This window comes from Amia ocellicauda, chromosome 16 (assembly GCF_036373705.1).
Source record: "Amia ocellicauda isolate fAmiCal2 chromosome 16, fAmiCal2.hap1, whole genome shotgun sequence".
NCBI lineage: Eukaryota > Metazoa > Chordata > Actinopteri > Amiiformes > Amiidae > Amia > Amia ocellicauda.
In genome coordinates this window covers 437,680-452,665 of record NC_089865.1, presented here as the reverse complement: position 1 = coordinate 452,665, position 14,986 = coordinate 437,680, and the positions used below count along the sequence as shown (strand labels likewise).

Sequence of the window (14,986 nt, the reverse complement as noted above, 5' to 3'; positions counted from 1 at the left end):
TACAAGATACATTATAAAACACAGGAGCAGGAGACCAGGCGACGTCCCCCCGCTTGCCTAAAGTTCATCGCTATCAGTAAAGTTTCGGGAGATAAAAGGATGTAAGCGAGTTGCACGGACAAATCTCCAGCCACTTAGCAGAGCCATTAGCATCTGCACACACGCCACGGCTCCGGCAAGCCGCCCTCGTTTTAGGGGGGATGTTCTGTGAATTGGAGAAGGAGTGGAGATAAAGCGGCTCAAAGACCACACGAGATCCCTGGCAGCCTGAATGCGAGGGGAGATTTTCTATCACTCCTAATTGCAGTTTCTAAGCTAAACAAGGGAACTGATAAGACTAGTGCAGGTTTTTGTTATGCTAATTGTAAAACGTATCATTTAAAGCACATTTTCATCCTTTGAAATACAGGAATATTACAAAGGAAAACTGCCAAATGTATTTTCTTTAATGATAGATTTCTTTTCATGTTTTCGCTAATTAAAATGGAAGAAAAAACAAAAAACATGTAATTTCAAATGACGGTAATTTTGGCGAAAACAAGCGATCTGAGTAAAACCATCAAGTCAAGGGATGAAGCATCTCCCATTTCCAAAACAAAGAAAGGAAATACACACACACACACACACACACACACAACGACAGTATATATATATATATATATATATATATATATATGTGTGTGTGTGTGTGTGTGTTGTGTTAAACTACGTGGGGACTTGAATCAAGTCTTCAAAATCATGAAAGGCATCGACCACATCAAACCAGAGGAGCTTTTCCAGATCAGCAGGGACACACGCACCCGGGGACACAAATGGAAATTGGGCTTCAAGGCATTCAAGACAGAAAACAGGAGACACTTCTTCACACAGAGAGGCGTCACAATCTGAACAAACTCCCCAGCGATGTGGCTGAAGAGACAATTTGGGATCATTCAAAAACAGACTGGATAGGATCCTTGATCACTTAGTTATTAATGGACACTAAACGAGCACGATGGGGCGAATGGGCTCCTCTCCACTGGACACTGTGTTATGTTTCTTAAATTCAGCCCATTCAGGGATGTGGAAAAAATACAACAGCACTTAAATAGATTGACAGCTGTTTATTATTTAACAGGATTATTATTTATTGTTTTGCAAGTGTGTGACTTCAAGGGGAACGAGAGAGGGAACAGGAAGTCAAAGACTGGGACGGCTTTGGTTTGGGTTTCTGAAAGAAGGTACAGAAGAGTCCGATCTCTATCCAGGACTGATAACAGATGGCAGTTATTGACAGGAAGCATCATGGCGGTCTGGCACACGCTACCGTGTAGACTCTTCATATGAGAATACAGGCACCGTGTAGACTCTGGAACAAACTCCCCAGCAATGTGGTAGATGCTGAAAGTGTGGGAACATTCAAAAAAAGACTGGATAGGATCCTTGATCACTCAGTTATTAATGGACACCAAACGAGCACGATGGGGCCAATGGCCTCCTCTCGATTGTACATTTTCTTATGTTCTTATGTACATATATGAGAACACAGGTACCATGTAGACACTTCATATGAGAACACAGGTGAGAGGATCTGGATAATTTGTTTATATGCCAATAACAACTAATTGATCCATACAATTCATATCCATCCTATAATAATCAATAATCACAGCAAATATGGCACTGTATCTGTTGTAAGGTTTTGCCAGAATGAAAACTTCGGTTTCAAAAAGTAGAAACAACTGTGTTGTAGTGTAACCTACTGTTTTAATTCTTGACTAAAATCATATTGATGGCACACTTACCCCAAGGGCTGCTGATAACATCCTGGGGGAAAAGAAAGGATTTGGACAGTTAATCGTTTAGACATCTTTTGAAATATCTAAAATAAATAAATAAATAAATAAATAAATAAATAACCATGTTATTAAGGGTTTTTTTACGTTTTGTTTGTTATGAAACGGTTGCTTGATAAATAGCAATTGAAATTGGAAAACTGATTGGCAAACATTCTAGAACCCCGCATTAATCAATACAAACATTCAAGAGTCCCGCAATCAGAAACACCACCCAAAAAAACCATCCCAGAACCCAGCATTAATGAATACAAACAAACACCGCAGAGCCCCGCAGCAACACATACAAACACACGTGTGCGAGAGGCTCACCTCAGTTCAGCCCAACTGTAAAGCCTGGATGTGTCTGGGTACCTCAGCAGCCGCTCAGACATGTCCAAACTTTCTCATGCGCAAATGAACTAAAGCGCAAGTGTGACACACGCTGTCTCTTTATCACACAGCTGAGAATGAAACTATTGTCGGCTCTCTAAACTGCTATTTACTTTCTCTGAACTCCGTCTGTGTCGTTTCCCTGCCCGGTCGTTACATTGGTAACCAGTGCGGCTGGCTGTGCTCGGTCCTAGCGCCGGCAGGGCAGCCAGCAACGCTGACCTAGTGTTAGCAATCCGGATAGTGTGCAGGGTAGGAAGTAGTAATGGATGTAAATTACAATGGTAAGAAGTCACTCTGCAGCACAACCATTTGGAGAGGATGAGCATTACTTTTCCGTCTTGCTGCTGTAGCTGCATTTCATCTTCATATATTAATTTATTGATTGATATAATACTGTCAAAAACATCTTCACTAGGTCGACATACCGAATCATATAGGAGCCTTCTAACTGCCCCGGTGTCTATAGACACGCCCTACAGCAGTGGTGGCAAGGGGGTGAATACTTTTGAGAGCCACTGTATATACGGTATTTCAAAAATCACTACCATCAGCCCATATCGATCCCCTGCTGGATGAATCTCCCCAAGATGTTTCCACTTGCTTTGATCTACAGCTTCTCTCTTCCATATCACGCCTGCAGAATTCATCATTTCATCTTCCCATCTTTATGAGCTCCTCTTCTGGGTCTTCTTTCATCTCTTGGGATCCATTCGACAGCTTCCTTTGTCCATCTTTGATCTGTTCTTCTCGCAGTGTGTCCGGCCCCTCGCCATTTTCATATTTTCATCCAGCGTGTCTCAGTGAATCTGCAGCTGGGGGTAATTGACAGTGAATTATTATGTGTTTATTGGCAGACGCCCTTGTCCAGGTGACCTGCAGGTTACACATGTAAGTGGTTGCCCTGTAAGGTCTTGAAGCCCTTAATTTTCTTTTCTTCTTTAACCTGCCAGCGGGTTGAGATTTATCTATTAATAACTCTGGCATTATTATAGCATTTGTATATCACTGGAAACTTTCAAATGATACCCAGACTGTTAAGATCTGACATTGCTGTGAGGAGATATTGACTGTGCAATAGGGAAAACATATAACAGTGCTCGAACCCAAGTCAATTGTAAATAAATAACATAAGAGCATAAGAAAGTGTCCAATCAAGAGGAGCCCATTGGCCCCATCGTGCTCGTTTGGTGTCCATTAATAACTAAGTGATCAAGGATCCTATCCAGTCTGTTTTTGAATGTTCCCAAATTGTCTCTTCAGCCACATCGCTGGGGAGTTTGTTCAGATTGTGACGCCTCTCTGTGTGAAGAAGTGTCTCCTGTTTTCTGTCTTGAATGCCTTGAAGCCCAATTTCCATTTGTGTCCCCGGGTGCGTGTGTCCCTGCTGATCTGGAAAAGCTCCTCTGGTTTGAACGTCTAAGAAGTTCAAACAGGCGAAAATGGGTGGGAGTGTAAAGTGATAAGGAGAAAAACTGAAATACGAAAATAAACTGAAGATCCTCGTTACACAAAATGTCACAACAGTACGTTGTTCACTCTCACACTGAGCGACTGTGAAGGGCTCACACTGTATATGAGGTAAATGCTGTACTCTCATTAATACCCTCCAGTGCATCCCTGCAGCGAGTGGGAAACCTATTCTGTCCCCAGAGCAGCGGCCCTCGATTTGAAGGACTTTAGTGGAGAATGTGTTTGCGCCGGTCAAGCTGGGCGAGCCACGGGCTGCCGTCGCGGGGGAGTGTGGAGCCACGGAGGGCACCGTGCCGCAGCGCTCTGCCCACATGTTGTAGGAGAAAGCAATTAAGACACCTAATCTTTATTTTAAAGGGAGGTAATAAAGCCTGATCAGGCAAGTACTCTCCAAGCATCAGAGGTATTTATCGTTAATCTAATCGCTCTCACGCTGGGAATTGTAACACAGACCACATGGCATGCTACATGGAATTAAATATTCATGTTATTTTACCAAGCCGTAATGATGACTTTGGGAGTATCCCAGGACCTTGGAACGCAGAGACTGGAACATGACCTTGACAGACACAGACTCCCCTTTCCGGCCCAAGACACACCCGGGACTCTGCTCCAGCCCCAGACTGCAGGTTCATTCAGAGCACAATGGCCACCAGTCTTGCTCTGAGCACCAGCAGCGTCCGATCCCCACACGGCACTGCCCAGTCCAGAGGTCACTTTGTGCTGAAGTGTGTCAGAGTCTGGGAGCAGGGTAGGACGGAGGCCTGACTGAGAGAAAGATGAGGCTCATCCATGTGCCCAACCGATAGGGATTCTCAACGCTCTTTGCTCCAGATAAATATCTGGTCTTTTTACTGGAAATGACTGTATTGTCTCCGTTCACCCAGAGGGACCAGGCAGGGATCTGTTCTGGCTGCTGCCCTTCTCAAATCCACAGACTCATCCTGTGCTTTATAAGGCTGGCATGTGTGAGACTGAGATGGCACCTCGATTGGTTGGTGTTGTTCCAGACCGTCAGCAGTGACTGCCACCGTTTCCCAGCAGGCCTTTAGCCTAAGGGCAGGCAAACACAAACTGATCTGGACACCTGGACGTGCTTCAGGGTTCGCTCTCCACAGGTGTGGGGCACTGCCTCGTGTGTCAGGCACAGGGCCTGCAGGTCTCAGCCCAGCTGTGTGAGACGGTCGGTTACATTGTCCAGATGAGGGCGTCCTTCCTCGGGAGTGGGAATCAAAGAGCACCTTTTATAAATTCCTGTCGCTCTGTAGTTCCCCTCTGAAAACCCTGTGATATTGACCTTTCACAGCGCTGTGTCTGGCATGTCTCTCACTTCATGCCTCACAATTAGAGAGAGTTTTCTAGTTCAGTCCAGTAGTTTTTCCACAGCGCCATCCGTTCTGCTCTGAGAAGCTTTCAAAGCATCCAATACAGTTACTACAGCAATGAGAAATGCAACCAGCCAGATAAACACATCTCTGTAGCAGTCCTCTTCAAAACCCCTGCTGGACTGGCACCTTGCGGCTGCCGTGGTCTGTGCCCGTCTCCGGTGGCAGCCCCGAGAGGAGGGAGTCACTCTGATTATTGCTCAGCCACTGTCAGTTGGCACAACCAGATTTCCTCAGATTGAATACAAACAGGACTTTCCCTCTAATTGCCAATCAAATGCACCTGACAGCATTGGACTGGCGCAGTTGGGCGTCACGACCAGGATTGATTCGCAGCCATTTATAATGTATGAGGGATTCTTTCACACAGCGTGGAAAACGAACGTCAATTAATTAGTTGATTTTCTCTCTTCCAGAAACAGCAGGTCCTGCCTGATCGTGTAGTTTGTTAGCTTTATTAATATTATTATTATTTGTACTAGCAGCAGTGTGTTTATTTCCGTCCTGTTTTTCTCACATGCATTCTGGAACGGTGACTTTGTCTCGTGTGAAGCTTGGAGACCCCAAGGTCTTGCAGTGTGTACCCCATTCCCCCCGCTTGTCTCCCCTGTATCTGGAGCAGCGGCCCCGCAGTCACTGTGGGTCTGTGGTTCTGTTCTGGCAGTAAAGGAGCTCAGGGGTCCGGGGACAAGGGACAGACAATTCAGCTAAAACGCAGGTCAGACCCTTCCAGAGTCCTGGGACAGTCTAACATTTCAATCACTAAATAAACAAGGCATACATGTTTAGGGGTCCTCCACCTGTCTGTTTATTAATTAATCAGTTATTTGTATTTGTTTGTTTATGTATTCATTCATTCATTCATTCATTCATTCATTCATTCATTCTTTCTATGGGACCCAGTTCATTCTCTGTCACCGTCCACACTTCCTGCATGGGCTCAAGGCTCAACATGCAATTATTACGGGTTATTCAACCGCATGCGAGGGAGGGGAGTCCTGCACTGGCCGCATTGTTCTGAGCCTTGGTTCTCTGTCCCTCCCCATGCTGGCGTCTCGAGCCCCAGGGAGCGGAAAACGAGGGAGATTTGTTCTTTTCACCGTCTCTCTGGCGTTGCCAGCTGGTCCCGTTATGAAGAGGGAAAGAGAAAAGTAAATAGTCGGAGTTTGGCTTGAAGCCTGCCAGATGTTCCCTGCCAGATCGCATAACGATGACGTCGTCCTGAGGAGCACTTTGCCACGGTGACAGAACATGTGCCTGCCGTTCGCTCTCACGCTTCACAGCCCGCCCCGTTCTCTGACAGCGTTCCATTTAGGTCCAATACAGCATTTCTGATGAGGAGAACAAGCCTTTTGTCAAAAACGCTTTTGCTGTGGAAAGCTGTGAACAGACTGGATTGTGTGGTTTCACAGACCTCGATCAGGACTAGTCTTGCTCTACTCCAGGTCTGAAGGGAATGTCCTACTGAGAGACTGAGGAACTGAACCTTTTCACCCTGGAACAGAGGAGACTACGTGGGGACTTGATCCAATTCATGAAGGGCATCGACCACATCAAACCAGAGGAGCTTTTCCAGATCAGCAGGGACACACGCACCCGGGGACACAAATGGAAATTGGGCTTCAAGGCATTCAAGACAGAAAACAGGAGACACTTCTTCACACAGAGAGGCGTCACAATCTGAACAAACTCCCCAGTGATGTGGTTGAAGAGACAATTTGGGAACATTCAAAAACAGACTGGATAGGATCCTTGATCACTTAGTTATTAATGGACACCAAACAAGCACGATGGGGCGAATGGCCTCCTCTCCACTGGACACTGTCTTATGTTCTTAACTGAACCAATTACTGGAGAAGTTATTCAGGATAAACATCTTCCTCCGAGTGGAGACGTGTGTAAACCTTGACAGACTGGGGCTCTACTGGACGAAGGAGGGACACCAACAGGTCCCAATAGTTCTTCATTTACGAGGTCACTCCCCTGGGGTCTCAAGAGTGATAGCGCTGAGGGGTCGGTCTGTTTGGCTAATAACAACAACAGCAACAATAATAATAATAATAACAGTCATTTCATTCATGTAGCACCTTTCATTCCCAGGGATCTCAAATTGCTTTACGGTTGGCAGGAAGCTCAACCCCCCCACAAGTGTAGCTCCACCGATGCGATGTCCAGCTGCCATTGTGTGCCAGTCGCTCCAAACACTACACTGCGGATGGGATGGGGCAGTGAGGAGTTTAGCGGCTGCAGGGATTTCAGACTGGCAGGTGTCGGGGGCATGGATTTCACAGGGCCATGCGGCTGGAGACCCTCTCAAATCTGTACACTGGGTTGTTATATTGAATTAGTTCTGCAATTAAATGCTACAGTGATATCACATGTACAGTTCATGTATAATTTATGAACGTTATAAACTCCAAAACTCAATATGTGTTTTGAATTGATTAGAGCATAACATCGCTGTTTAGCATCAGGCTCGCGCTAATGACTGCGCTCGGCCCCGGAGATTACTCGATGCTATCGTGCTGTTCGAACACCCTGTTGTATCCTGACCTTTCGGAGCACTTTGAGGGAGCACTCACCATGAAGAGAGAAAAAACAGATATTGATTGATTGACTGGTTCTCACTGCCGCGCTTTACTGAACTGCATTAAGACGTTGATGAAATCATACATGACACAGAGTCTTATATCAGAGTAATGATGTTAAATGCGTGGCGCTTATGCAGTCAACAAGGAACAACTTGTTGTGAACCCAAGCAAGCAGTCATTTAGTCGGCTAATGAGAAAAGATCGAGGAAAGGAGAGCGTAACGCGGCCTGTCACCGTGCCGAGAGGAACACACTCAGAGAAGACGCAAATAAAAGTTGCAGATTTCTCCGCAGCTTCCACTCAAACTTTCAGACAATGAGAAGAAAAATTTGTCACGCATGACAGGACACACTCACGCACACACACACACGGAAAAGAAACAACACTCATTCGGAATACTATTTAAAATTAATAGTTTGCCTCCTGGTGTGTTTTAATTCGTGCTGTCTTTTCCTGGCTTTGGGCAACATGTACACCTCTTAACGGGAATATGAATTTTCTTCCACTGATGTCTGATATTTGCGAAGCAGAAATAGAAATTTCGACCCACTTTCCTAGGATTGGCAACTTTGCCGTTTTCTTAGTGGTGGTAAAAGTCTGCACGTGGATTTTGTGTTTTAAATGCTTGCAAATGACAGCAGCGGCCCAAGTGTCTTCCTCCGGGGGGACCAGTCACTCCAGTTATCAGCAGGAAACTGCATCCACTACAGTAGACAGCCAATTAATTTAGTCATTTAGAGAGAAAGTGAAACAGTAATGATCGTCTGCTCTAATTACGGTGGCAGGACCGGAGCCCCCCGTCGGTGCTGAGCAGCAACCAGACAAGACGAGGTTCCAGCCGTTTACGCTAAAGCCCTGTCGGTTTATTGCATCCCTCTTTCCTGGCGTTTCGGTGGAAAGATCTCTCGAGCTCGAGGAAAAAACAGCAGAGATTCTCCCCAGCATACTAAACTAAAGCACCGCCTCAGAAATAACTGAAATAAACAGTGCAGGTGAGTCACAGTTGTTTCAGTGAATTATTTATCCAATATCAGCACTGTGCCTGATTCACACAGCACCGTCTGGAGAAGATGTACATTCCTGCACCCTGAGTTCAGTGCAATAACAAGCCATGTTCAGTTCCCGCATTAAGGCAATCCTTACCTCCTTGGTTTGATTATTATTATTTCACACCACCACACAACACGCATTATTATTATAAGCGGCACCAATAGAGGTAGTGCCGGAGCAAGTCATGTTCACACTAAATACTTCAAGCGGCCATTCGTGCCCAGAAACGATTACCTCTAATAGAGCAGTAATTATCAAGAACCACATCAGAGCCCGTTAAAGGACACAGACTGAACAAAGTGCCTTTTGTAATCGTATGGCTCTTAAAATAGAGGGGATCTGGGCCACACAGTTCTCTTGGTTGTTGTTTTTTTAAGATTCATGGGAAAAGGTTTATTTTTTCAAGTCTCCCAGCTCGGTTGTGCCAGGCCTCGGGGTGGCAGGGCAGCGTGGTGGTTCCTGTGAGATCCAGCCTGCTCCACAGCGGAGGCTGGCACGCCTGTCAGAGTCAGTGCCAGACACACCGAGCGGGGAAATTGCATTGTGGTCCCGTTCCCCAAAGGAACACCCTGTTGTGTCCGAAATTGCAGAACTGCTTTCAGATTTTCAATCACACTGAGGATAACAGACAGTGTGCAATCTACTTCTGAGGCGCGGGGAAGATTGCAAACTGCCTTTATATATATATATATATATATATAGAGAGAGAGAGAGAGAGAGAGAGAGAGAGAGAGACAGAAAGAGATAGATAGAGAGAAAGTGAGAGAGATTGAGGGCGAGAGAATGGACATCCCTTTTTCATTGTTCTAGAACAGGGAGTCCCTCCCTGGTCCTGGGGAACTCCCTGCCCTGCTGGATGCTGTTCCAACTGAGATCTTAATTATTTCATTGAACTATATATTGCATCGTTAGTTCAATTAGGGGTTCAATTAAGCAATTATGAGTACAGTTGGAACAAAAACAAGAGGACAGGTTTGAAAACCTCTAGAAGAAGCCCTGGAAACCCTCTCTCAGTTGGGTCACAGATGTTTCTTCATCGGTTTTCCTCTGACCCCCCAGCAAAGCGCCCGTTTGTGCTGTGGTGAACCTGCCAGACACCAGGGTGGAGTCACAGTCAAATGTAGTGCTCTTCTCACGCAAAGGTCAAGAACAAGACAGGGTTACGAGATCACTGATGCTATGACACAGAGGAAGACGTTCAAACTCATTTATAGATTCAATCCCTGCAAATGTCCACCTGGAAGCCAATGTTAGAAACAATTAATACTGGACAACCCTGATCTTCTGAAGAGAAGGATTGGGGGTGTGCAGGTGAGTGAGTCACAGCATCTGCTCCTGAGCTCCTTCCACGTCCAGGAGTCATAGAGCAGAAAGGAGTGGAGGAAATGTGCGCTCTGTATAATGAGAGGACCTGAAACAACTTCATCAGCTGCAGAGCCAGCCTGCAGGGATCCCAGAGGCGCTCTGCTCTCACTTTCCAAGTATGGTCAACACCATATGGGGGGAAACTGACAAACAGATGAGAGAGGAAATATACAGCCACGGGCAGTTCGCTACAGAGCAGCTCGCAACATCCCTTTCTTGCCAGTGTTAAGAAAGAGCCCGCCGTACAGATCAGAGATGATAGAAACACAAACCTATCCATGGATAAATCATTACACCTGATGTCTAAACCCTTCTCTGTGGAAAGTCTGTTAATTGTATATCATGTGGTGATTTTCTGTAGTATTTAAATGAATGAATAAAAGCTCATGTGTTCAGTGTTGATCATAGAGATCATATGACAAACCAGTGGCCATATTGGTCAGGGGGAAATGAGAAATCGCTGTTGTCTCTCAACGTTTCAGTCAGGAGAATCAGAAAAGGCCGTCTCTCTCTCCTCCTCTGTTCAACATGCTCAAGACACTCAGCTTCTGAAGAGTTCAGGACAGTGATCTGACCCTCGACCCGTCCTGCACACACGGCACGGGTTAAAATAGAACATAAGACGGAAAACAGGAGACACTTCTTCACACACAGAGGCGTCACAATCTGAACAAACTCCCCAGCGATGTGGCTGAAGAGACAATTTGGGAACATTCAAAAACAGACTGGATAGGATCCTTGATCACTTAGTTATTAATGGACACCAAACGAGCACGATGGGGTGGATGGCCTCCTCTCACTTGGACACTCAAAATCAACAGCACTCTTATTTCATGGTACAATGTCTTACTTTGCACGACCATTGCTGCCTCATGTGTGGTTGGCCAATAAATCAATCATCTCCCGGGCGGCACCACGCCCCTTTAAGGCGCCTCGACTCCTAACTGAAGGAGAAACACAGAGAGTGCAAATAAAAACAGCGCTGAGAATGAAGGACAGATTGAACGACATGGGGAGCATTTGAGTGTTGTTGTTTCAGGCCCACGTGCTGGTGGTTTCTGTGAAGTTTTTTTAAATAAAAGGCTCTTGTTTTTACACCTCATGGGTGCCAGCTCACTATATATAAATACACACACACACACCCGTATGAACACGCATAAATATTTCTAAAGCCTTCCTTGCCGAGGGAGCGGGAGGGTGAGAGAGGGAGAAAGTTTGACTCCTGAATGAATGTAATGCGATGTAATGTTGTTTACTGGTGTACAAAATGTACTAAAGCAAGCGATATTGATCCGCACCGGGGCGGTCCCCGCAGAATACAGCCTGTTTCAATATTTATAGCATCTGGAGGCGGGGGAGGGGGGGGTCTCGTAGTTTGATCTTCCTGTCTGCCGTCCTGGAGGAATTGTGCCAGCGAGGGGAGCGGCGTGCAGTCGATGCATCGACACACCGGCGATGCCTGCGCCGTTCTCTGTACCGCGGTGGTTCCGAGGAGAGCACCCCCCCTGCGCGTCTGTGAAGTCTGCCGCTACAGAGGCTGCAGATGTGAGGAGGCACTTTCTGTGCAGACAGACGGAGAGAACTTCAGTCATCTGACGAGAGACATCGAGAGAGGGAGAGGGACATGAAAAGAAAAAGAGGATCAGCAAAACAGGACTGAAATGGAGATGCACACACAAAAAAGAGGCATCTAAATTGAGAAATCGCGTTGTAGACTCTGGTTCGGTTGAAGTCCTCCTGTAGTCCCTTCTCTGGGGATCTGGTGGGATGAATCTTTGGTGTGTCTCTGTTGGTGTGGTGACAACAGTTTTAATTGAATGTTTCACCCATTCAGGAAAAAAAAGTGCTGTGCTGAAAGAGACCCACCGTTTCCAGCCAGCCGCAGCATCAGAGGAGCGGCAGCACTCCAGATACCAGTCAAGCAGAGGGCAGAAATAAACACGTCAATAAACACGCGTTTGATGAAGATTTCCTCAGACAGGTGGTCTTCAGGCCTGACCAGGACAGCCCCAGTGTGTCAGCGTTATGAGTCACCCTCAATCGGCAGTTTCCGAAGACTGGGAATGTGTGAGTCATTGACCAATTAAACAAATCACCCGCTTAATTAAGGCAACTGACACCTGTAGAGAGACTGACGGCTATTCAGGTGTTTCAAATGAGCTTGAAGAGACGGAATTTACCAAAACAGCTTTCCAGTTCATCTGAATATCTCTTTTCCCACGTCTTCAGTCTTCAGCATTTCCACACGCACACGCACGCGTACACACGCACGCATGCACACACACACACACCAGGAGAGCGGAGCCAACGCCTCTGTAATCTGAAAAGAGAGGTCTGTGCGCTGAGCCGTAGTTCTGTGAGACGGGCTTTATGTGCGACTGGGCTTTGTGCAGGAGCGCTGATCCGGCCGGCAGAGACCGGGCTCTCTGTGTAGGGGTTTGGGTTAATCTCATGTTCGATTGGTTTACAAAGCACCCAACACCCCCAAGTTCCACAGGTAATACATTAGACAACTATTCCATCCAAAGCCAGTGCACATGGTTAATAATGAACAGTTCCTAATTATTTAGACCAGGCCTGGCTGTGCTGCCTCTGGACACACGGCATGGTGTTTATGACAGACATATGTGTGGACATCTGCGCGGAGATGGAGGAACATGGAGCCACTCATGCAGTCGAACCAGCTTCCCAGTGCACTGGTACCTGCCCGCCTCCATGTGTTCATAGCGCTGTGCACGGACAGGCAATTAAGGGGAGAAATGAGGGTCTGGAGCTCATCGGCCTAGAGAGGGGGATCCCCCCCACAAACACACACACACACACCTCTGAGATGGGGAGAGCGGCCGGACTGGGCTTGAGGCAAGAGTTTGTGACCTGGAAAAGAAAGCCTCCTGTAATCCCTGGCTTTAGGATGTCAGTTTGGTAATACCACTTTGAGGATCGGGTACTTGCAGAGGACCGTCCCGGGCCCAGCTGGTGACCCAGAGACACCCGTTCCATTGCTGGCCAGGTTTGAATGTTTGTATTTTTAAAAGGAGAATGATCATCTTTGACAGCTTCATTAATTATTCTAAATGTCTGTTTCCTTGCCACTGAAGAGCTGCTGCCCTCTCTGCCTCTCTCTCTCATCCGCTGTTTTCACTGCTGCATCGTTTCCCAGAAAACCTCATTCTGGTCTACGCTCTTTGCTGGTCGGTTTGTGTTCATTGTGGTTTGTGTTTCTCCCTCTGGTATCAGGGAACGGAGGGTTTATTGAGAGCAGAGAGTAAAGTGGACTTCAGGGGCAAAAACTCCCCTCTCCTCCTTATCCTCCCTCCCTCCCTCTCTCTCTCTCTCTCTCTCTCTCTCTCTCTCTCTCTGTGCTGCCAGTGGAACAGGCCCGAGTGAGGGACTGGGGTTTTGACATTGGCAGGGTCAAGACTCATCAGGGCAGCATATGGGGGCCATCTGTACATCGTATCGTTACAGTAAATAGCTTCCTCAAAGGCCCACAGATTGGGCCTAGAGTAGCTGTGATTCATTGGATGACCTTGGTGCTCAGGAGAGAGCGGAGGCTGTCAATGCCAGCCACGTCTGACAGTTTTTTGTTTTATATTTCACTTTTTCAATCCTTTTTTTTATCGTCGTCAGTGAAGCTGGCAGATGAGAGCAGACTGGGTTTGGGCAATCAAAATCAAATCCAATCAAAGTGCCAGCCATTACGCCTGGAATCCGCACAGCGCGCCTGCAATTAACATCCGTCATTCGCCGCCCCGGAGCCGTGCGGCAGGGCCGGGCCGGGCTCAGAGCCGCCACGGGGCCACAGACTGAGGAGCGACGGTGTGAGGTTTCAGAGCATTTTAGCCAAAACATACGGTTCTTGTGTGCAAGAGCATGTGCGTGTGCATCTACTCTCTCATGCGTTTGTTTGTTAGTCAATCAGTAGAGTTTGAATCTGAACGAGCTAAATGGTTTTATTGTAAAAGCGGTTGAGTGCCGCTCTTTTACACACACAGAGTAGCCCCATGAGGGTCGGTGGATCGGTGGAGCAGCAGATAAGTAAATCTGCTGGTCTCCTCTGGTGGGAATCTGGTACCTGGCTCTGGCTCTGAATCTGTCTCTGAATCAGAGCCCACCGGGAGCACGGTCTCTTGCATCTCTGGATCTCAGCGCTCTGCAATAGGTCGGCAGAGGGGATCTGAAGCATCTCTCCGGGAACGAGGAGCCTCTCGTTCTTCTGTAGTAGTACAGCCGTGATGTCGTGTGATTTAAATCTAAATTCACTGGAGAGAAATTGCCATGAAGTGAGAGAGTTTACACCCAGCGAGAGGCGTTTATCCTTGGTTTATTACCTATTCAATACACCTTCCAAAAAAACCCTGATTATTCCTATAGTTTTGTTTCATCACTGATGGAAACCTAAACAAAACACTGCGCCCGCCTCTCTGAGCGAGGGACCCGCCGGGCTCACGGGGGAAACTGCAGGACGATGGTGCTGCGGGGGACGGGGACCACCTGAGCCCATATCCCAGTCGGAGCGATTCCTGCTCTGCGGCGCTGCAGGAGTTAAACAGGTTAACCGCACATCTGTGACAGATGTTCTACTACAGGAATTTAAACAACCTTGACGATGATTACTTGATGACAATTTCACAGTCTGTTAGCGACCGCGCTGCTCGAGTGCCCCGGTGAAGGGTAATGTGTTTTAATTGCGCTGAGTGGCTGCTGCCAGAGACGGGCTTGTTTCACACGTTCCCCGCAAAGTCACAGCCGCTCGGGGAAGGCACGGACAGGAGACGGCCGGGGAGCCCTGGATGGGCACTGTTTTAGTGTTATTTTAAGGATCAGGTTTAGTCATTAAACATTATGACTGATCAGGGTTTATTTTTAGGGAAGACATGTTTTAGAGGTTCTTCCAGTGTAGCATATTCTCATC

General features: G+C 47.0%; 1 protein-coding gene across 1 annotated transcript in view; it reads right to left on the bottom strand.

Moving 5' to 3' along the window:
• Nucleotides 1–2,434, bottom strand: part of LOC136711908 (uncharacterized) — a 43,867-nt gene extending 41,433 nt beyond the window's left edge. Inside the window, exons 1-2 of the mRNA XM_066688496.1 lie at nucleotides 2,148–2,434; nucleotides 1,785–1,806 (exon numbers count right to left, since the gene is read on the bottom strand). Of these exons, the coding sequence (XP_066544593.1) occupies nucleotides 1,785–1,806; nucleotides 2,148–2,209 (84 nt within the window). The 5' untranslated portion in view covers nucleotides 2,210–2,434. The remainder of the gene's footprint in view (nucleotides 1–1,784; nucleotides 1,807–2,147) is intronic.
• Nucleotides 2,435–14,986: the final 12,552 nt, after the last annotated feature.